This window comes from Protopterus annectens, chromosome 4.part0 (assembly GCF_019279795.1).
Source record: "Protopterus annectens isolate FY-2018-M chromosome 4.part0, PAN1.0, whole genome shotgun sequence".
In the NCBI taxonomy this organism is placed as follows: Eukaryota; Metazoa; Chordata; order Ceratodontiformes; family Protopteridae; genus Protopterus; species Protopterus annectens.
Genome location: NC_056733.1, coordinates 687,882,021 through 687,906,419, shown reverse-complemented (window position 1 = coordinate 687,906,419; position 24,399 = coordinate 687,882,021). Strand labels below are relative to the sequence as shown.

The following is a 24,399-nucleotide window of genomic DNA, read 5'->3' as shown; positions in this document are numbered from 1 at the left end:
ACTGTCCATTGTATTGTATTGGTGTGGTATACTGAAATATGGGAGTTTTTCAGAGTAAAGTGTGATTATGTGCACTTTGGCTTGTATTGGTGTGCACTCCTGTGTTTGCAGTGTTGTTGTTGTTGTGTCTTTCGGCTTTTTCCCGGTTAGGGGTCGCCACAGCGGAACTCTGGTCCGCTAATGATTGGTAGTTGATTTTTACGTGCTGAGTTACCAGCCCTGACGCACATCCTTCAACGAATTTTTGCAATGTAAAGTTTTTAAATGCTGTTTGCTAGTGACTGCTCTGCTTGCCTTCTGGACCAAGTTCAGGGATGAAAAATGTCCTCAGACCAGTTTAGCTACGTATTAACAAATGGTAAACAGAGATACTGTCAGAAAGATGCATGTTACATAAAGAAAAAAAAACGTGCTTCAAGTTTTCAGAGAAGGCTGTTCTTGACTCCTATTCCCAGTTGGCAAGATGTGGTGCTGCTTAAAAAGATTTGAGTTTTGGAGACTGTTAATTTGGTGATCAATGCACAGTGAATCAGATTAATACATAAAGTATATTAAGAAGATTGTGCTAATTTCTGTTACAGGTGGGGAAGGACAAGTTTGGAGAAGCAGTCCAAGTTTTCAAACGAGTGCATGCTTTGTTTTGTTTTTTTTTTTTTCTTGTTGGTGTCTGCAAGCTGGTGGAGTTTAGCTCCATCGTAATCGTCCAAGATGTCTCAGTCCAGTTAAGGTTTGCAGTTGATAGGGGAGACGGTCCGTTTGAGACAAGGACTCCTTATAGACCTTGTTTTTGGTTGTGTGCTCTCAATGGCTTTGTATGAGCAGGAAGAGAAAAGTTATGTTTATAGAGCTTTGTTTAGCCTTGACCACCTCAATGGGAATCCAGATGATAATTGCTTTGACCTGTATATTAGTAGTCAAGAGAATTAAACATGACTTGGTGAATAAAGATTAAGACAGGGTAAGGCTAGTTCAGAAAATACCTTTTAACCATGTGGTAGGCTTTACAGCCAAACTTGAAGCTTTTTATAGGAAGTATAGTATAGTATGTCCCTTTACTTCGGAACAGCAGCTTTTAATTATTCATGTATGCACCTATCTTTTAAATAGAAGTATTCCACCCTGGTGTACAATGATAGCAGTATCTCTATAGCAAAAAAAAAAACAAATGGTGGAAGTAGCGACAAGGGGGAGTCTTCTCCATTACCCAGACAATCTCGGTACTTCAGTGGGATAGAAAAAAAGTCTTGTATTGAGAGGAGCTTATGTCCAGCTTTCTCAGTTGCAGGAAAAACTTGTAGAAGATAATTTGTTTCTCTTCTGCCACCTTGTTTTAGTTTAATCTACAAATGCAAATCTATAGAATATGAAATGCACCAAATTGTGTTTCAAAGATCTCAGTAAGCATCGCAGAATGTATTTGCTTGGCTAATGATGTACTTTAGTTCTACTTAACAATGCAAAACCATTTTACTCCAGATATTACCTCAAACCATCCAGTGTTTTGTGAGTTCCTGTGTAACTGATCAGTAGCAGCTTTATTATGATGTGTAGCTTTTTACCTGTGCTTGCTGTTTGTTGGAAGAAAAGGCTAGATTGTAGGCAAGTGCACATTATCCCTCTAAAGGGATCTAGCTATTTCCAACTTTTGTCACAGTCACGAGTAACAATGAGCATGTGCAACTGCACATGACTTAAAGAACATGTAGCTTCTTAGTGGGCCTTCCATGACTAGCACTGTAGGTTAGAGCAACTACTTTATGATGTACTTCTCTTATACAAGGTTAGCTTAGTGTTTTTAATATTTATGTGATTTCCTCATACATTTTGGCTTAAATCACTAGTTTTAATTTCTGTGATTACTGATTTAGATATTTTTGTTCATGTAATTCTTTACGTTGCCACTGAAAGTGGTTTCTTTAAAAGTGTGTGCCATTAACACTTCGATGAAGCATTAAGTATCTTGTCTAATCAAGTCCTTGTACGTTAAAGTCATCCCACATTTTGTCCAATGTACAAAATGCTGTGTATATATACAGATAACACATAAGAACATTACAGACTTGTGTTCCTCATGTCAAATGTTGGATGATTTCCTTAATATTATTGATAGTACATCTAGACTTGGTGAGGATGCTTGTACTTGTGCTTTTGACACACTTGGAAAACTGTTACATATAGTAATATATATGCTGATGAGGTAAACAACATTAGGCAAAGTGCAAACAGAACACATTTAGTAAAGGAAGCACTGACCTATTAAAGATCACTCAAACCCTATTTATCTTAATACCACTGATGGTACCTTTGGTACACAGGATACAAGTGTACAGCAGTGTGTGGATTCAGAGCATGTTAGAGAAGAAAGGGAGAAGTTGATGATAAATAGAAAAAAAAGAAAATTACTAATGTATATAAGGTAGAAAAAAATACAAATGCAGGCTAAATGGAGGAAATCAAAATTGAACTTGGAAGGATTAAAGAACATTACTGTAAGAAAGAAAAAGGAGAAACACTGAAGCTGACAACTTGGCTTAGGCTGTGCAAGTACAAAAACAGCTAGATGAGAATTGTAAGCTTGCAAGTTATGTAGATGGTAAGATTAATAAAACTAATCTTGGTGGTTTTGTAACAACTGAATTAGGGGTGTGAGATTCTCCAGATCAGGTTGGAAATGGTGTACTAGTAAATGAAGATTATCAAAGGAGCTAATGCACACATTTGCAGAGAAGATAATGAAAACTGAATGTTATGCCTACCAAAAGCAAGAATACAGGATGTGAGTAGGGCCTTGGGATACCCAAAATGCATGAAATTACAGAGCTGTTTTTTTATTCATGTTGGATCAAATTATCTCATCTTTAAAGAACCTGATTGTTAGTAAGAAGCTTATAGCCCTCTTAAATAACATAGCTTGTACAGGTGTTGGGAAATATTTTTTGATAAATCACTTACAGATAGTGTCAGTTTAGTATGAATGAAAATAAAACTTTGTCTTACCATAACTTGGCATCTGTGTTGCCTTCCTTCATTTATCCTCATGACTGTGTCTCGGATCCAAACCTCAGATTTGGCTCAAGCACTTTCCACAGACTTGGATCCGACACTTAAGCTCCTTCCTCACACACACAATAACCTGCATCCACCAAACTACCTCATATCAAGTTTGCCAGATCCAATCATGCCACACTCGGACACAAAAGATCAACAGAAGAGGCTCGGACACAGGACTAGACAGTTCTGAGGTCATCCAGGTTCCTCAAGAAGAAAGGCAGTGGGATGGTTGGGTGAGAAAGTGGGGATGAATGAAGGATGACACATGGCAAGTTATGGTAAGATATAACATTTTAATCTGCTGTTATTGCCTTCATTCACCCTCACAACAGCGTCAGAATCCCCAGATATGAGAACCTTGGGTGGCCCTCATGGAAGGAAATGCTGGAGCACCATTGAGCCAAAAGAAGCCCTGCTCGGGGAAGTAACATCCAATTTGTAATGAGACAAAGGTGTGATTATTAGACCATGTAGCTGCTGCACAAATATCATCAATAGATGTTCTGGCATAGAAAGCTGACGAAGTAGCCATGGCTCTGGTAGAATGTGCCCTAGAGGGTTTAGGTAACTGCAACCCTTTAGAAGAATAAATGAAGAAGTTGCAATCAGAGTTCATTTTGCCAAGGTAACTTTCAATACCACTTGTCCAAGTCTATTAAAAAAAAGCTATAAAACGCTTGTCAGACTGTGTTGCTCAGTCCTGTGTGAATAAAAACGGAGCTGCCTGTGAACATCTAAAAGGTGAAGAACATACTCCCCCTTGTTTGAAAAATTGGGAAATAACACTGGAAGTTGAATGGACTGATCAGTATTGCTTTCTGTTGCCACTTTATGCATAAAAGATGGATTAGTGCATAAGGGCACTCTATCCCTATGGAATTTTATGTAAGGAGGCTTAGAAGAAAAAGCTTGAAGCTCAGAAATCCTCTTGGCGGATGTGACAGCCACCAAGAGAGCTTTTTTCCATAACAGAAACTTCATGTCACAAGTAGCTGCAGGTTCAGAGGGGTCCTGTGTCAGTGCCTGCAGCACCAGAGTAAGGTCTCAATAAGAAAACGCCCTTCATGAAGGATTTACAAGCTTGACTAGCCATGTAGAAATTAGAAATAGCAGCTAACTGTAGCTTAATAGTGGAAAAGCTAGCACTCTCGTTGAAATGGGTAGAGCGAAACAGTAACACATCTGAGACAGGTGCCGAAAATGGATCGATGTTCTTGTTGGCAGCCCAAACAACAAATCTCTTCCACTTGCTATTGTAAACCCTTGTAGTGGAAGCCTTTTGTGATGCTAGAAGAATTTTTCGGAGTGGGGACTGAAGCCTGGACTGTCTAATCAAAGTTGAAATTGGAGAAACCAAGCGGTTAGTTTTGGGGTTTGAAGATTTGGATGTTGGATCCCTGACTGATGAGACAGGAGGTCCTGAGTGGGTTCCAGTATCCAGGGAGAATACTTCAGAGGAAACCATAGGAAGAGGAACCACACTTGGCGAGGCCAGAGGGGGGAAATGAGGATGACTGGGCTCTTCAACCTGCTTGACTTCTGAAGAAACTTGGGGATGAGTGGAAGAGGAGGGTAAGCATACAGGAGACTTGGGGGGGGGGGGCAGTCATGGACTACAGCATCCCTCTGGGACTCCCCTGGGGAAGGGATCAGAGCGAAAAACGTGCTGCATTTGTTGAGGGAAGAGGCAAAGAGGTCAGAGCAAGGTTGACCCCAACTGCATGTTTGCTACCGATTGGTTGAGGGACCAGTCGTGCGGGGTCAAAAACAACCTGGTGTGCCTGTCCACCATATCTTTGGTTTTTCCTGGGATGTGCATTGCAATTAGAAAGCGGTCTGAAGAGATTACCCACTCCCACATTCTCATTGCCTCCCTGCACATGGGGGTAAGAACGGGTTCCTCCTTGTTTGTTGATGTACCAGACAATTGATGTGTTGGTGTGTACTGCAATAGTTCCCAGAGGGAGAATGGCCTGAAAGGCTTGCAGTGTCAGAAGGACAGCTCTCATCTCTAAGACATTGATATGCAAACTGGTCTCCGGAGTCTGCCACGTGCCTTGGACCATCTTCTAATTGTTATGCCCCTCCACCCACCCGAACTGGGAAGTGGTCCATGGTCACGATGGCTATCAGAGGATCACTGACAAAAAGGGTCTGCCGAGGATAACATTGTCAGAATAACTCCACCAACTGACATGATGTTTGCAGATGGGAGTCAATTTGAGGTGAGGGGACAAGGGCTGAGGCAGAATGGGCCATTGTTTGGCTAGTATCCACTGTAGAATCTGCATGAAGAACCTGGCCAGGAGAACTAATAGGATGGCTGTAGACATAGACCCCAAGACCTGCAAGATCAGATGAGCGGAGGGGGCTTGATTGACTAATAACTGTTGGACTTCATTTCTCAGAATGGTTACAGAGTGTAGGGGAAATGAAGCTATCTGCTGTCTGGTATTGAGCTGTGTACCTATGAACTGTAGGTTCTGAAGTGGAGTAAGATTGGACTTGATCATATTTATGGTAATGTCCAGGGATTGTGCTAACTGAAGTAAGTAGTCCCTGACTTGAATCAGTCGATGCTTCATGGGGGCGATTAGGAACCCATCGTCTAAATATGGAAACACCCAGAATCCCTTGAGCCTCAGGTGAGTGGCTACCACCACTATGCATTTGGTGAACACCCGGGGGGGGGGGGGGGCTGTGGTGAGTCCAAAGGGCACTGCTCTGAACTGGTAATGATTGGCTGCCAGCCGGAAGCACAGATATGTGTTGCAGCATCTATTTTGATGTGACAGTATGCTTCCTTGAGATCTATTGAGCACATCCAGTTGTCCTTGCACAACAGCAGCAGAATGGACTGAACTGTAACCATTCAGAACCCTGTTTCTTTATGTACTCGTTTAACTTGCTGAAATCCAGAATGGGTCTTGGGTCCCCTGTCTTTTTTGGCACTAAAAAGAAACGTCAGTAGGTTCCGAATCCTCTCTGTTCAGTTGGGACCTCCTGGATGAGACTCTTTTTTGCAGCAGCTGCCGAATTTCCTATACTGCCTGCTCCCATTGACCGGGTGACATGTCCTGGAGGTTTCTTGAATTCAGAGGATAAGGGAAAAGGGAATATAACTACCTCTGGCTATCACACTTGGCACACAATGGTTTTGAGTCAATTGGGTCCAGGCTTCGGAGTGCAAAGCTAATCATCCCCCTCACTGCCTCCAGAGACAGACAGCTGGGCAGCGCCTCAGGAGCACTGGCAGGGCTTATCAGAAGGGGTTCTCTAAAGCTGTGGTTCTGCGGACCCCCATTGCCTCTGGGGTGGCGTTTACCATCAAACCCTCCTCCTCTGCCTCTAGAGGAGGGGTCTTTGCGTGGGTCCTGGAAAGGCCCTTGAGACTTGGGGAACCACATTTTCTTGCCCCCACTCTGGTTTCTGGAAAAGGAACTTTTGGGCAGGGGTGGAAAGCTTGATTCCAACAGCAGAAAGAGTCTTTCCATCCTTTTTGCTGCAGGTGAGTGTCTCTCTAACCAAAGGCCCAAAAAAGGGAGGAACCATTGTTAGGGGCATTGACAAATGATGCCTTGAAAGGCTCTGCAAAATCATAATCACATAGCCTCAACAAGGCATATGCCCCCTTAGGGAAAGTCCTGAACCGGCTGCTCGTGAGGTATCCTCCGTGATATTGGAGATTAACCTCATCGAAGAATTGGCAGTGGATGAAAGAGTGGCCAGCTTGGGAGAAACTTTCTTAAATTCCTCCACAGGCATGGACTCTGAGAGGGAAGCTGTCAGTTCTTTGACTAGGTCCTCTGGGCAGAGTGAAATGAGCTAAATAATTTAACAACCTCAGCGCAAAAGTTGCTGAGGCATAAATGCACTTCCCAATTCTGTCCAATGCACTGGACTCCTTGTTTGTCAGATGGACATTGGCAGTCTCCGCTGCCATTTCTTTCTTGGTGGCCACTACTGCCACGATAGCATTGAGCATGGGACCCTTACTCCAGTGTTTCCTGTCTGTAGGGGACACTAAGAACCTGTCTGGCCTCTTGGGTATAGCCTCGATTGCATCCGGTTCCTTTGACGCATGGCGAGATATTAAATCCACTAAGGCATCCACCGGGGGGGGGGGTCACCCAGGACATAGATGGGCCCATCCTGAATGCCTCCAAGAGAACTGACTCCTTGGAGGAACGAGGTTGGGCAGACCACCCACCTTTCTGCTTCAAAATTTCTAAGATGTCTCCAAAGGAGACATCGTCAAATGGGGATTAGGGGGGATTCTTGCCCCTCATTGAAGTCAGTATCCTTGGTTAAGGACTCCAGGGGGGAGTCACCATGCCACCTTTTACACATCCCCTTCAGAGGAACCTCCTCAGTGGGGTATTCTGGGGAGGTATCAGAAGAGGAGGATCCCTCCTGAGCAGGGAAGTCTTGGATGCTGCTTGAGATGGGAAGACTCATGGCAGGAAGAGAGAGAAAGAAAGGCCTGGATCCGAAGGAGGTACAGGGGCGGATTGAGGAACTTGTACGGTTGAATCTCCAAACTGAGAGAAGACCCTTTCCACTACCTAAAAGACCAAAGGGCCAGGCGAAGCCCTATCCAAATCTCTTGGAGCTGAAGCTATTGATGTGAAATGGACATGACTTGAATTGGATCCATGGTGTCCAGACAGGATCTGACGCAAGCTATCGAGTGACGAAGCCCTCCAGGGAAGTGATGGCTCTGAAAAGGATGGAGCCAATCCCAGTTCCCCGGATGCTACGTCTCAAAGACTCGCTCTTCTTCGATAAGGCTGGAATGGGGCTAGTCAAGGGCATACTTGACATTGAGGGAAGGGAACCCTCCTACGTGCGTAGTCCAGCGCGTACTGCAGTCAGAAGCCGGGGAATGGATTGGAGATGGAGTCTGGATAGAATGACCTGGTAGCTCGCAGATGCAACAGGGAACTGAGCAGGAACTATCCCCATTTGGATCTGGGCCTTAAGTAACCTCCTCATTATCCTGTCCATGTCTGCCTTGGGAAAGCTTCTCGAGGACCTGGAAGAAGCTGACGAGGGAGGCTGGGAGTGCTTTGATTTAGAGGGTAGGGCAGGAGACTGAATCAAGGTCCTCGGATCCAGAGGCCTAGAATCTAAAGTAGGAGCCGATGTTGAGTTGGGGAAAAAGAAATAATTTCCCCCGGATCCGAAGAGACCATAGGATCTGAATGGGGGAGCAGACTGCTGTGGAACTGAAGGGGTCAAATCCATGGACGACTTTGGCTTCTTAACAGAGAAGAGTGTCCTTTGGGGAGGCAGGGAGGGACCTCCTCTTTGACTCCTTAGCCGAAATAGAAGATGATGATGAAGCCAAGGTAGGGGTCTGAGCCTCAGCTGTGGAAGAAAGAAGGCCCCTAAGAATAAGTTTGTTCTGTCTGTCTGCCAAAGCCCAAGGGTTAAAGGCAGCACAGATGGAACATTCATCTTTTAAGTGATCAGCTCCCAGGCAATACATGCACTTCTTGTGGGATCCTGGTTGGGGATTTTGTGCCCACAAGAAGGGCATCACTTAAACCTAGGAACTGGCTTGTCGGACATGATGAGAGCCCGCCAAGAACTAACTGACCAGAAAGAGAAGCATGGGATAGAACACCATAGATTTAGGAGCACGGGAAGATTTAGCAACGAAGAACTACTGTTAAGTTTGAAGACTTTCAAAAATTAAACAGAAGATAAATCTTTTTTTTTTTTTTTCTTTTTTTTTTTACTACAGGAGAAAAGGAGGAGAGCTTGTCACTAGCACACACACACTAGATAGAGGAAGGAAGTAAAAACTACCAAAGGCACTTACAAAGCAAAAACACTAGCAACACTACCCAATGCTTGAAAGAGAGAAATCCGCATCTGACTCGCTGGAACAGCAAGTGAGATCTGAGGTAGTTGGGTGCATGCAGGGTATTGTGGGTATGAGGGAGGAGCTTGAGAGTCTGATCCAAGTCTGTGGAAAGTGGCCGAGATGGAGCCGAGGGTTGGATCCAAGACCCTGTCGTGAGAATGAATGAAAGAGACATCAGATATTTTTGATAATTACCCATTTTAAAAAGTGAAAGAGTATAGGACATTCAGGCTTAATTTTGGGCTCTCAGATATTTAGACAAGAGTCCACTTGTCAAGGAAAGGGAAAATAAATTTTACAGCAAACATATTGCAATGTTTGACTAACGTGGCAGGATTTCTGCCAAGTCAAGAAATTTAACAGTTCATGGATGACAAAATTTGAGTCATCTTTGCTGGTTGCTAATGCAAGGAGCTTTAGTATTTTTTTTTTTAATTTGGGAAGTTTACTAGATTCACATAAGACTGGTATTATTGTTTCTGAAACATGGTTGAAAACTAGTTCTGTCAGGGTGTAAATTATCATTTTTTTTTTTTTGTAACGGACATTCTAGAAAAAAATCAGGTAGAAGTCTTGCAACGGGTATTAAAGATTGATATGAGACCTGTAATTACATTTGTAAAGATAGCAGCAATACTATATAGATTGCATAACAGTGAAAATGATAACCCTGGAACAGATTACAGTTGTTGGAAAATATAGACCACCAAAGTCTGTTGCTGGTGACCTAGAAGAAGTCCATTATTTCTTCCATGAAACACTGGAAGGGAAAATGGCAATAGCTGGAGACTTGAATTTAGCAGAGAGAAACTGGGGTAATACTGATTTTTGACATTACTGAGGAAATTGACAGTGTATACACAGGAGCAACAGTTGTCATACATTGCAAACAAACTTACAAGGGAGCAGAACAATACTGGATGTGTGTGATCCTAGAGAGTTAATTATTACATATGATATTATTTTCTTCATTCCTCCTCATGGTAGGATCTCGGATCTGACCTTTGGATCCGGCTTGGCCACATTCTTCAGACTTGGATCAGACACTCGAGCTCTTCCCCCTTACCCATAGTACACTACGTCCACCCAAGCACCTCAGGTCTCATTTGCCATTTCAATATCCGGACTCTGGTCTCTGCACTCGAGTGTATTACCGTTCTAAATTAAAATGCATGGTGGCCGTAAGTCCTCTCTCTCTTAATTCTTTCCCTAAGGAGACATGCCTGTTTGAGGCTATGTGATTTCGCGGAGCCCTTTAAGTTGTCCTTTGTGAAAGCCCACTATGATGGCTCTTCTCTGTTTGGGCCGTTTGTTCAAGATACTCTTACCCAAAGCGAAAAGAATGGGAACACCCTTTCTGCTGTAGGAATACATTTTTCTACGTCCCAGAGGTCCTTCTCCTTGAGTCAATGCAGAGGCAAGAAAATGTGGTTTTATAAATTTCAAGGGCCTTTCCAGGGCCACGTGAGAAACCCTCCTCTAGAGACAGAGGAGGAGGGTTTGATGGTAGGCGCCACCCTAGAGGCAGAGGGGGGGCCGCAAAACCAGGGCTTTAGAGAAACCTTTCCCGACAAGCCCTATCAGTGCTCCTGAAGCACTGCCTAACTGTCTGTCTCTGGAGGCAATTGAGAGTCGACTAACTTTTCACTCAGCAGCCTGGATCCATTTGACTCAAAACCACTTAGTGCTAAGCATAATATCCAGAGGCTACTACATTCCCTTTTCTCTACTTCCCCCAAACTCCAAGAACCTTCCCAAAGTGCCACCCAGTCAGAGGGAGCAGGCAGCACAGGAAATTCAACAACTGCTGCAAAAAAGTCATCCAAGAGGTCTCAGCCTAACAAAGAGGATTTGGAACCTACTCCTCCTCCTCTCTGGTGCTGAAAAAGATCAGGAGACCCAAGATCCATTCTGGATCTAAGCAGGTTAAATGGCTATGTAAAGAAGTCAAGGTTCTGAATGGTTACAGTTCAGTCTATTCTGCCAGTGTTGCGCAAGGATGACTGGATGTGCTCAATAGATCTCAAGGACATGTACTATCACATCAAAATAAACAGACACTCCAGAAGATATCTGCACTTCAGGCTGGGAGCCAATTATTTTCAATTCAGAGCACTGCTCTTTGGGCTCAACACAGCCCCCCTCAGATGCTTATCAACTGCATGGCTGTGGTAGCAGCTCACAAGAGGCTTAAAGGTTTCCGGGTGTTTCCATACTTAGATGATTGTCTCCTTACCGCCCCAATGAGGCATCAGCTCATCCAAGCTACAGATTATGTTATCCAAATATCACATTCACTGGGCATCACTATAAACCTGAATAAGTCCAACCTGGCTGCTGTGCAGAACCTAGAATTCATAGGGACACAACTGAACATGAGGAATCTGACAGCTTCTCTCCCCATTACACTGCATAACGACACTGAGGAATTTGGTTCGGGAATTGTTATCCCAACAGGTCCTCCCCTGTGCGGATGGTCTTATAAGCCCTAGGATCTATGTCAGCAGCAATCCTGTTCCTCTAACAAGATTCTTTGTGCGGGTTATCCAGTGGACATTGTCTTTGCAGTGGTCCATTCTCTTATCACCTGCTATACCTTCCCATCAGATTGACATCAATTTGCAAGCGTCACCTCAGCTTGTGGATACAGTCGGACAATTTTCTCCTAGGCAGGCCCTTCATAACCAAACCCCCCCTATAGCCACTGTGACCACAGACACCTCCCATTTCAAGTGGGGGCATTACAATGGGAGGATGGTCCAAGGCACATGGTCCCCTATTGAGACCAGGTTGCATATCAATGTCCTAGAGATGAGTGCATTTCTCCTAATGTTGCAAGCCTTTCAGGATGCTCTTCCTTTGGGGACTGTGATGTCCCAGCACTGACCCAGTAATCAAAGAGCCTCCATCCTCACCACGGGCAACAGTGGGGGACGTGCACACTGGGAGGATGACAAGTACACACACAAAGTGCAGTTTCCCTTAAGAGCACACACAGACCACAGTCAGTCTGGGGCTGGTTTCTCCAGATTCCAAATAAGACTCCCCACTGGCACAGCTATAGAGTTGAGTCCTTAGCCAAGGTTCCAAGCCAAGTCCTCCAGCACTCTCTCTGTCCAGCCAGTGCTTCATGTCCCTGCCCAAGTAGCTCACACACACACACACACACACACACACACACACACACACCCCTTTGGGGGAAAGGCTGGCACAGATTTTCTAGCTATGCCCTGTTCGACCCAGACTATAAGGTAGTTATCATTGCCCCCAGAGCCCCTTATCAGCTACTTTAAGACCCTTAACAAAGGGTGTCCAACTTTGTGTAATGTTACTATTCATCCAAATGGTAGTCTGACCAAGAGTAAGGCTATTAGGAGTGGCCTGCACAGTGGTACCAAATAAATATGCAAGTACTCTCAGAGCTTAGCTATGTCTCACAAATATCAGCCACAAAGACAGGTTTAAATACATTTAATAATAAAAGAACAAAAAAATACTCAGTAAATCATCACAGTAAATTCAGAGTTCAAAATCACAGGAAATATTTGAAAAAAACATTGCAGGACAGTCTCAAATAAATACAGAAAACATCTAAACTAATATTTACTATATTCCTTACTGAATCTAAAAGAAATTACTGTACCCTAGTTAACTTACTTACAGCAAGGCAAATGTGGTGAATGGATCTTCTAGCTGATGTTGTCAGGTCAAAGACAGATGCAAAATGCTCAGTCACTCTCAGAGAGTTCTTAAATTAATATCAAATATTACTGCTGGGATACTTGCAGCATGACATTACTGTTTGTCACCTGACTTCATTTGTCAGGCTCAAAAATCACCACTGCTAGAAACTGCTAACATTTAGCATTTCCCTGTGAAAATACATAGCTTTCAGATGTTTGCAACTGCTGGAAGACATAAAACAATAAAACACTTACAAAACAATGCAGAAGGCTCCCTAGTTTTAGACATACTGCATCCTTGCTCCACTGAAACTGAAAATGACATTTCTTATGGCCCAGTTATAAAACAATTTAATTTCAACTACTTTACTGACGATTTGCAAGTTAACCTATGTGCCACTTCCCACTGTTATAACATATACATTTACACAATTACAGTAATTTATATACATTTCTGTTCTTTTCCAGTAGGGTACACTGTGGATACATCTTTAAGCTCAGTACTGTACAAACCATTTTCTCTCACAATTCTGTACCAGCATTTTGATATACACATAACATACAGTTCTAATACATTTGTAACACAAGCATATGAGTCATGTTGACATTCACAACTGACATATAATCATTTACAAAATTCCAGACAGCTGTGCTGGCAGTATCTGCATGTGTCACACTTCTATATAAATCATATTAATATTTACAAAATTTCAAATAGCTAGACTGGCAAAAGATCCTCTTGTGACAGGGACTGTTGCAGTTCACACATCATGTCTGTCTGGTACATCAACAAGCAAGGAGGAATCTGTTGTTACCCCTTGTGCACGTAGGCCATGAGAGTGTGGGAGTGGGTGATATCTTCAGACCACCTTCTAGTTGCAAAGCATATCCTGGAGAAAATCAGTGACTTGGCGGACAGACTGAGCAGATCACTTCAGGTTCTGTGTGTGTGGTCCCTCAGTCAGTCAGTGGCAAACATGATCTTCAGTTGCTGGGGTCAGCCTTGCTGTGACCTCTTTGCCTCTCTCTTCAACAACAATTGCATCAAGTTCTTTACTCTGATCCCTCCTCCGGGTGGAGTCCCTGAGAGGGATGCACTGGTCCGCGATTGGCTCCTGGGTCTCCTATATGCTTACCCTCCTCTCCCTCTAATCCCAAAGTTTCTTCAGAAGGCAAGCAGGCTGAAGAGCTCTGTCATCATCTTCATTGACGCCTACCGGCCTCGACAAGTGTGGTTCCCCTTCTGGTCTCATCTGAAATATCCTCCTGGGGTACTGGAGTCAAGCCAGGACCTCCTTTCTCACCCATCAGGGCTGCAGCATCCAAACCTTCACACCCTGAGTTTGACTGCTTGATTTTTCCACTTCCAAGGATGGTCCAGGCTTACATCCCCGGTCCATAAAATACTTCTAACCTCGCAAAAGGCTTCCACTAAAAAAAAGTCTGCACCAGTAAGTGGAAAAGGTTCGTTATTTGGGCTACAAATAGAAATATTGACCTTTCTCAGCACCAGTTTCGGATGTTATGCTTTTTCTTAGTACTCTGTTTGAAGAGGGTGCTAGCTTCTCTACCATCAAGCTTCAATTTTCACACTGCAAGTCAATCTTGTTCTTTGTTCACCTTTAGGTTATGCAAATCCTTTATGAAAGTTAATTTCTTGTTGAGACCTCTCATCAAAGACCCCTCCCCTTCTTGGGATCTCATTGTAGTGTTGCAGGCTTTGATTCTGGGACCCTTCGAACCAGCTGCAAGTTGCAACATGAAGTTTTTGTCATGGAAGACTATCTTTTTGATGGCTATAAGTTCAGCTAAGAGAATTTCTGAACTACAAGTCTTGTCCTCCAAACCTTCTTACATAATTTTTCATAAGGACAGAGTTTCTTCACATACCAATCCTTTCTTTATGCCCCACATAGCCACGGAAAGCAATATCAGCCAGTCCATCGACTTGCCAGTGTTCTTTCTGAATTTCTCTAATAAAAAGGAGTATGTTCTACACCTTCTAGATGTTCATACACAATTCTGTTTCTACCTGCACAGAACCAAACAACACAGGAAGTCTGACCAACTGTTTGTAGCCTTGTCTGCTAAGAAATTAGGCCAAGTGGTATCCAGGGTTACCTTAGCAAAATGGATAACTGGCTGCATTTCATACATTTACTCACACAAGGGCTTAGAATTACCTCAATATCCTAGAGCACATTCCACCAGAGCCATGGCTACTTCTTCCACCTTCTCTTCTAGAACCTCCATTGATGAATTTGTGCAGCAGCAACATTGTCTAACAGTCGCACCATTGTATCATACCACAAGTTGGATATCATTTCTAGGAGCAGGGCTTCCTTTGGCTCGATGGAGCTCCGGCATATTCCTTTCATGGGGCCACCCGGGAGTTGCATATCTGGGGGATTCTGACCCTTTCGTGAGAGATTAAAGAAGACAACTTCAGATTAAAAGGTTATGTCTTACCATAACTTGACATCTGTGTTGTCTATTGCCATTCCTCCTCATGATGCCAAGTTATGGTAAGACATAACCTTTTGTTCATATCAAGTTGCACCACCTGTGATCAGTAGTAAGGTTAAACTACTGCAAGGTAATTCTGACAAACTGAAATCTAAACTAATACACAGAAGATTAATATTGGAGTATTGGACTATATGGAGGCAAAATGATCACTACGTAAAACTAATTGAAATTGGAGTGATGCATTCTATGGAAAGACATCAAAAAGAGTCTGACAAGTTTTAAATGGTAAATTGAATGCAAAAAAAGTGGAAAAAATATGTAGCATCCAGATCAGACACACAAGGTCCACAGGATACATTTCCATAAGAATAAAATACTTAAGATAAGAAATAAGTATAAGAAAGGAAAGCTAAGTTGAGCTATAGTTTTGGAAATTGAAATAAACTCGATATAGAATTTAAATTTAATGTGAGACATGATCAGGAAAAATTTGTAGAAAATGTGTGCAAAAATATTGAGCATAATAGGAAAACATTTTATGGGTATATAAGGTATGGTAGGAGTAAATATATAAGTTGGTTAAACTATATGTAGATTCTAAAAGGTATTCCCAAATACAAAGGATTATGAATATATTTACAGAATTTTATGCAGAGCAATTGGGCTACACAAAGGAAGAGATCATTTGTGCAAGTAACATCCAGGCAACTTCAGATACTGAAATTAAATTGGATTATGTTGAAAAAGTACTGTGCAAACTGGCTCCAAACAAAGCACGTGGTGGATATGGTATTAGTAATAATGATCTGAGAACACTTCAGAATGAATTTACAGTACTGCTGCATGTGGTGATCACTACATCAGTTAAGTATGGAAAGATTCTCAGCATTGGAGACATGCCCTTATTAAGCCCATCTATAAAGGAAAGAGGAACAGAGCAACCCAGAGTCATATAACCCTGTAAATCTACTTTATTTTAATGGAAAAATAATGGAGAAGATTATTTTGGATAAATTGTCAGAACTGGAAAGTTTGGGACTTTAAACTATGTATCAGCATGCATATGTTGAAACTAGGTCTATAACTGTAGCACAATGTTCTATAATATTATAACAACTAAATGAAAGTATGTTGTGATGTAATTTATGTAGACCTATCTTCAGCCTTTGATAGCGTCACATGAACAACACTATCAATAAATCAGAACAACTATGTATTAGTGTAATATTGACAAGAGGTATAGCTGCATGACTTGCAAATAGGACATAAGTACCATCTACAAACTGGATAGGTGAAAATTTTGTGTTGCAGTCAGGGTGTCCTGCTGGGTTCTGTCCTGGGCCCATACTTGTTTAGGTTTTATCTTTCAAATCTAGTTTCATCTGAGATTTTCTCCAGTCTGTATGCCGATGACTTGAAAATGGGCAAACTCATTACATCTGTTTACAGATAGGGTATGTCTGCAAAAGAACTTCCCTAAATTAACCAGCTGTACATAGGAGAATAAAGTTTTGATAAATATATCAAAACTAAGCATATGAGGTTTGGGAGAAGTAAATTGAAGAGTGAATTGTTCAATACAGTGAACCCTGATTGAAACTATGAATGTATTTAAGGAACTGGGTATAGATCTAGCTTTCAGTTTTTCTGATCATATCGACCCATTGGTTAATAATAGTTATGAAATTATAGGCTGTATAAAATATTTGTAAAGTCTAGAGAATCCAAAATGAAGAAATCATTTTAAGTTGTATTGGGCCCAAACTAGTGTATGGAATAATGTGTAATCCTTATGAGTAAACTAACCTGAGTAAATTGGAAGGAATGTAGCAGAAAGATACAAAGGGCATCCATGGATGTAAAAGTGTGTTACGAAAGATTTAAAATAACTAGACTTGTGCAGTGTTTCATACAAGTATTTAAGTGAATACCTTATTCAGGTTATATGGGTCATTTAAAGACAATTGCCTGGCAGTTAGTTCAGAGGATGAAAACTCTGACTTACTAAGCTGCTTTCTGTACCAATGGTGCAGAGTTTGAATCTTTTTGACCTTGAACACAAGACACTTAACCAGTGTTTGTGGAAGATTGGGAATTTGGGTTAGGCTCCTTTATGGTCTCCTGAACTGCATGCATTGAACTGTCTCTGGAAATGTTTGAGATGATCAGTGTAGTAGAAAAGCGTCAGACAACTTGTGTAGGAGATTATATAGAAATAAGAGATATACTAATTGGTTCTGAGAGAGTAGCTGATGCCTGCAATAGACTACCAAATTATATTAATGCAAGCACTAGTTTAGATACTTAAAGAACAACTTAGACATTTATTACATGGATGACTGTTAAATACTGGCAAGCCAGAAGGGCAGTATTGTCCATGCCTGAAATTTGTGTGTGTGTATTTTGAGCACAAAAGAAGCACCATGCTTCTAAATGTAGTATTTCATCTTACAGACCTTTTTAATGGTGAAGTGTGAACCATTACCCATGCTTTTCTACTGCTTAGATTTTCTTCTTTCCTTAGCGTGCTACCATAGGATTGAATCTCTAACACCACGTGATGCAATTTGGAGATACTAACTGGAGTACAGCACCACAGGCTGAACACAACTCTCAAATTATAATTTTGCTTGTTAAACTAGAGCAGTGCTTTGACTTGGGGGAGGGGGCACCGGGGGTACTGGAGATAAAGTTTGCTCTTTGACAGATGATGATGATGATTCTACTGCGTCTCTGAGCTAGTTGCAACATCTGTTCTTGCACTATGTGTTATGTTATACTTGGTGTGCAGCTACAAATGAGTAAGCTGGACAACAGATTACAAGCTTTTTACTTGATTTTTTGTCTGTGGGTTATAGTAGTCTATTTATAGCTGGCCAGTATTCCATAAAGCTTTGCATGCAATATTCATACTTCAAGGCTCTACTAGATATGCCAAATGGGGGCGTTTAAAGTACTTTCCTCATAATTAATGAGCATAAGAGCTAGTGCAGTGAGCAGAAAGTATTTTAGAAAACATTTAAGTGACAAACTTTATTTTTCATTTAATAAAATTTGGAAACAAATGTGATTTAGAGTATATGGTTAACTATGGACTTCTTCTTTCGGCTTTTCCTGGTTAGGGATCGCCACAGCGGATCACCTGTCCATTCATGATTGGCAGTGGAGTTTTTACAGTGTCGAGCTGCCAGCCCGGTGCCCAACCTTTCACAGAAGGGCACACACACAGGCACGCACTCATGCCTAGGGCCAATTTAGAGCATCCAATCCACCTACCAGCATGTCTTTGGGATGTGGGAGGAAACCCATGCGACCACAGGGAGGATATGCAGACTCCACACAGAAGGCACCCCAGCCGAGGATCGAACCGGAGAACCTCTTGGTGTGAGGCGGCAACACTAGCCACTCCACCACCGTGGCTGCCCTATGGTTAACTGTGGACTACAAATTTATAATTAAGTTGCTCACAAGACATTTTTAAGAGTCATATCGATTCATAGGTAAGTAGTAGGTTAGCTGCCATTGCAGACCATTTAAAGTCTAGCCAGTTTCCCTCAAAGGTGAGAATTAAACCTGTACTTGTGTTTGAGGAGTACACAACTTAACCATTATGCCAACCCCATCACCCTAAGACAAGTGATACAATGTTGAAATTTTTTACAGTGCTGCTTGTGTTATCTTGTTTCAGCTGATGCTTGGAATTCCAGAACAAGCTCTGAGTATACTGCACATGGCAATCGAACCTATTCTTGCTCATGGGTCTGTGCTAGATAAAGGTCGGGCTATGTTTTTAACTGCCAAATGTCAGGTTGCTTCAGCTGCGGCTTTAAGTCATGATCTTAGAAAAGAAGGTACAGTAATAAACATTTTTCTCTCCTTGTTTATGAAATTGTATCATTTGTATTTGAGCTGTTTTTGTGTGTGTGTTAGAAAAGAAACAGATGTACACTAAAACAGGTTCCTTTAATATTAGTTGGAGAACTGTTACTCAAGATAAACTGCTGTATGGTCCTGCTCATCCTACTCCTGGCACTGGTTAAGATGCACATTGTGATTGTTTCTCTTGAACCCGACAACATTTTTCAATTGTTTTCTCATGATCACTAACTTTGTTCCAAATCTGCAGTTCTTACTGTAGCTTAAGTACCTGCACCTTCCATTTTTAATCCACTTTTTGTACCTTTATAGTGATGTTTGTGTAAGTTAGTGTCTATTGCAGTCCTGTTTTTTTTTTTTTTTGAGTTGTGGGCATAATTCTTAAAGAAGAGAAGCTTTTTTCCAAAAGCTGTAAGCTTTTTAAAAGATCATGTTTTGAGGGTCCTCTGCAATGTGTGGAACATTTGTTTGTCTTGTACCTTCTCACATGTGAGGCTCTTAATTTTGGCTGCCTTTACTTAGGGAATGCATGCCTTCATTTTCCTCATGTGGATCATCTCAGTACTGAAAGTAAAAAAGACTTAAGCATAGGGTCCCTCTTATTTTATTGTTTGCACAGTTTGACTTTCCTCTTTCTGGCATTTTTGGAAATTTTCTTTTTTCAGTGCCTGATTAACTGATATCTTTCAGATATAAGTGACTAAAATGGTCCTTGGACTAGTTCACCTGCTCCGTAAACAAATGTTAATTAAAATAATAAATGGAGCTGACACGAGTCAGTACATCACGTGTGTTACTCCATTTTAATCTAATGGCCATCAAACTTTGTGGGCTGGCCTCGGAAGTACCACTACTTTTATTCCATGACTTTCTGGCATCAAATAAAAGCTTCATGTCTTCATCCATGCCCACTGTTTAGGAACTATGTAGGAATGCCTAGAATAAGGAGGGTCCATAAGGAAATAGAACAAATGTCAGAAAGTAAAGGGGTCCTGATATGCCTCTGTTTAAAACAACCATGCCCCACCCTAGCCTCTGATCCTTCACCTTTGAGTTTATCTTCTAGTTGGAGCCAGTAATTTCCTGTTATGTCTTGGTTAGCTGCAGTGTTGATTTAAGAGCCCCCTCATTCATTCAAACAGTTTCGGGAACAAGATTCATGGTGAAGCTTCTAACACCACTTGCTCACTAGGACAATTTGTTTCTGTTCAGGTGAGCAAGGAGTGGATTCTCAAGTCTGCTGAATGTGTTTCTTACTCTAAACTTGGGCTTTAGAGAATACTGTTCCAAAGTGTGAGTGAGTGTTGGTCCACCTACCACTTAAGGTCGAGATGGGTCCGTACAGGCCATCCTGTATCTAATTTTGTGCTTCAGTGTTCCTTGTTTTCTCACTTGATTTTTGTCGAATGATCCCAAACATGGTTTAATATTGCTAAGCAGGTTCTTGAGAGTATGCTTTCAGTAGCTAGATGTGATGCTGTCATTGGGCCCTTTTCTAGCCTCCTAGTCTCTTGCCATCCATGGCATTTCTGTTGCATTTTTCAGCCAGTATCCCACATGGTATTGCCTAGGTATGTGTTAAATTCATTACCCCTCTACACCTGTATGGAAGGAGCACCACAGCTCACCTTTAAGCAGCAGTATGCAAAAATGTATATAATTTTGTGCTTCAGTGTTCCTTGTTTTCTCACTTGATTTTTGTCGAATGATCCCAAGCATGGTTTAATATTGCTAAGCAGGTTCTTGAGAGTATGCTTTCAGTAGCTAGATGTGATGTTGGCATTGGGCCCTTTTCTAGCCTCTTAGTCTCTTGCCACCTATGGCATTTCTGTTGCATTTTTCAGCCAGTATCCCACATGGTATTGCCTAGGTATGTGTTAAATTCATTACCCCTCTACACCTGTATGGAAGGAGCACCACAGCTCACCTTTAAGCAGCAGTATGCAAAAATGTATAAAACTAATTGTAAATGGAGACTCCTCCACTGAGCTTGATGATATAGCAAATCGATTGGCTGACAATTTCAGCTCCAGTTTTATTAGACTTTATTAGTATTATTTCTGTTTCTTCTTTTAGTTTGGATTGTAAAAAATAACTTGTGTTACATCAGGCTAGCTTTTACTTGCAGGCTAAGCTCATTACTATGTATGAGGTTGTCACTCATGTTTTAAAGCTGATCTGATGAAGCCCTGTTGGTGGACAAAAGCACCGATCATAAATTAAAGCCGAGTTAGTCTGGTGACTAAGCCTATTTGAGTTTTTTCTATGGCACTTTCATAGAAGAGGAATTTACATATGAAGTTCTAGACTGTTTATTACCATTGCTTAATATCATAACATTTAAGTGTTTTTGTTTTTCATTTCTCACAAATAATAAGGAAGTGAAGTCAGTCCTTTACCTTAACTCTGTGGACAACTATCTCCTTGCATCTCTTTTGTGGTCATTATTATAAATAGCTATTGTTCCCGCCTATTATGCATGATTTTTTTTAATGTGTATTTCCATTTTTTGTGTTGCATGCCGTCACTCTTTGACATGCTGACCTTTTATACATTTTTTTTCTATCTCCATTTGAACCTGTGTCACATTTTTCAAGACCTTTTGTTTTTAATGAAAACCCTCAAAAAAAAACCCTATCCCCTATTAATTTCACACACACACTCAAAACGTGAAGTTGAACCCTTCAGATAGGATCAATTGCTCCAAATCAACAGCTATACTCATAGGCATTACCTAACCAAAAATTAAGGATTCCCCATGCCAAAGCGCATGCTACAGCCTTTGTTGTCACTTACACGAATTGGTGTCTGTTCTTTTCTCATCTCTTTTCCCCTCCTAGATGTGTAAAACAGCTTGTGTTCTTTCAGAAAATATTAACTTTTAGCCCTAAGAAAAACTGCACTGGCCATTTTTAAATAAAATTAATTGTATGCTGTTCTATTAAGTGCATTAAAGTATTAAGGATGGTAGGGAGGCTGTTGTCTCTTATTCATTTCCATAATTTCAAACTATTTTCCACTGAAATGTTTGCCATTATACCTTTAAATTTTACATTTCCTCAGCAAGGAATGCTCAGAACTCTCAAGATTAATTGCTTGTACCTGCAGACAGCTTATTTTAGAAAAATACTCAGTAATGCATCTATGTAATTTTTTTCTGGGAAATGAATGTACAGCTGCTTTCAGCCGTACATATCTTGATTCTTTTTTCCATTTGCTAATGGAAAAAACAAGCTAATATCTTTGCAGATACAAGAACATTTTTATGGCTTTCATCATTTTGTCTTGTTTTTAAAGCTTTCTTGCTTACAAAAAACTTAATACCTTAAACCAGAAATATTAATCTAGATATTTGCCTTACAAAAATAAGAAAACTTATCTTAGTTCCACATATACTATAATCAGTGCATTTTTACACCCCACCAGCCTGAGATCACTGCATGTTAACATTAAACTTGCTTTTTAAGGCTTTCCTCTCTTGTTGTACTGTAAAGCCTATATTTCTTACAACTAAAAAGTACTTGTCTTTAATATTTACCTCATATAACAGTCACTGCCCCGCACATTTAAAATATCCATGATTATACACTACACAAAACTGCTTTACTATATATAATATGCAGTTCATTTCCTGAAATGTTTCATACAAATACTAAGGACAAACATTTTTATTTGTTAACTTTCCTACTGTTATTTTCCTTCTAAACATGAATCAACCCATACGTTTAAAACAAAGTAAACAAAAGATCCAGTCTTTTTCAGCTACTTTTTCTTGCAAAGCCATATTTCACAAATGTGAGTGATACTTTATAATCTCCCCTTTATTCACTAATTTTAGTATTGCTGATCTTGTTCCTGTTCATCTCCTCCTCCTAACACCAGACTTTGGTTCAAGTCCAAGGTACTCCTGATTTGTCTAGTCAACGCCTGTGCTTTTTTTTCAGTCTCTGAAGCATTTTCCTTTGGAACAAAGGAAAGGTTTCACTGGTAAAGTCTCTATAAACTCTACTTTCAGAAGAATGAGAAGCCAAGCCCCGTTCTGCCTCCTAGCTCACCTTTTGTTGGATAAACTTTTTTTTTTTCATGCTTAGCCTGTTCTGCATCAAAAATGTCTTTGATCCTCTAGGAAAAAATACTCTGCAGACAGCTGGATACAGCGTCTTGAATCTCACACCTGCCTCTCAACATTCCAATTGCCAGGGTAAATTCACTTCTGTTTTGTACAGTGAATAATAATTTTCCACAAACACTCTGCTGTGTCCATTTTATTTGTCCCTTTAGACCTCATTGTTACTGGCCTGGCCCCCGATAACCAATGTCCAGGCTTGGTCTGCCTGCTACTCTCCAATCCCCCCAACCCCCAGACTTTTTCTGAGGGTGTTGGGGGGGAGGGGTTAGCTCATCTGTGCTTTCATCTGGGGAGTTTTTTATGATCTACCCACCAACTATGCTTGTTTTTACATCCAAGGGCAACTCCCCTCTTTGGACTATCCCCCCCATAGAGAGCACATCAGCAAGTGTCCTCCCTATCCCTTCCCTGCCACCCTGTCAGTGTCCTGAGCCTCCAGTCAAATCTGGGTCGTGTGGGCCATAGTCAGGGCTTTATCCCTTTGTCACTAGAGCAGCTTGCTTTGTCTAATTTTTAATACTTTTCCCTTCTGCCACAATTTTGTCAGGACCGACTGCTGGTATGATTGCATATAGGTCTCGGCTGATTTCTCAGGGCCAGGTTTGGATCATGCGCACAATGTGCCCTTTTAGTTTACATATCCTGCTGTGGAACACTGGTCCATTTGCTTATTTATACTTTCATAAAATAAATAGTCTGTTCCTTCCAGTTTTTGTGGTGTAGCAAAAATTTTTAATTTTTCTGTGTGTTTGCTGTCTTCTAACTCTACTCATTTTTTAAACCATTATTGAGAAGCCTCATATTCAAGCAGCTTTTTCTTCATTTCAGCTTCTGATTTTTCAGTTTTATCAGTTCATTTAAACTGCTAGATGAAGCGTCTTTAATGCAATGCATTTAAAAAGACAATGCAGTGTCTTAACCAAGTACCTGTGCAATACTAAAGTCTCATGTAAGTGTTCACTCTGAAAAGTGTTAAAATGTGTTTCTAATTATGTGCAGTATTAGTTTGTCTACCTGCACGTCTGTAATGTAATAGCTAGGTGTTATGTGTGTAAATGTCTGTAAAATAATCTATATGTTGTCTGCACATTGAGTCCGGAGACTCACAGTTTTGTTCAGTTTTTTGGACTTGTGTGATTTCTGAATGACAAAGTTTACTTTGACTTCTTTCATTTTTTCCCAGCCTTTTATTATTTTAGTTGATGTATTCCTTCAGTATTTCATTGATTTTAATCATCTCTGAGTACATTTATTTTTTTCCTCTTAATTTACTGAAGCTGTCTCTTGAGTCAAAGCTGAGGCTTGAATTGCTTTTTCTT

The 24,399-nt window shown here is 41.1% G+C and overlaps 1 protein-coding gene across 1 annotated transcript in view; it reads left to right on the top strand.

The window, feature by feature from the left end:
* Positions 1 to 24,399, top strand: part of ANAPC5 (anaphase promoting complex subunit 5) — a 1,323,163-nt gene that overhangs the window by 1,196,317 nt on the left and 102,447 nt on the right. The window contains exon 20 of the mRNA XM_044069767.1: positions 18,764 to 18,926. Within this exon, the coding sequence (XP_043925702.1) occupies positions 18,764 to 18,926 (163 nt within the window). The remainder of the gene's footprint in view (positions 1 to 18,763; positions 18,927 to 24,399) is intronic.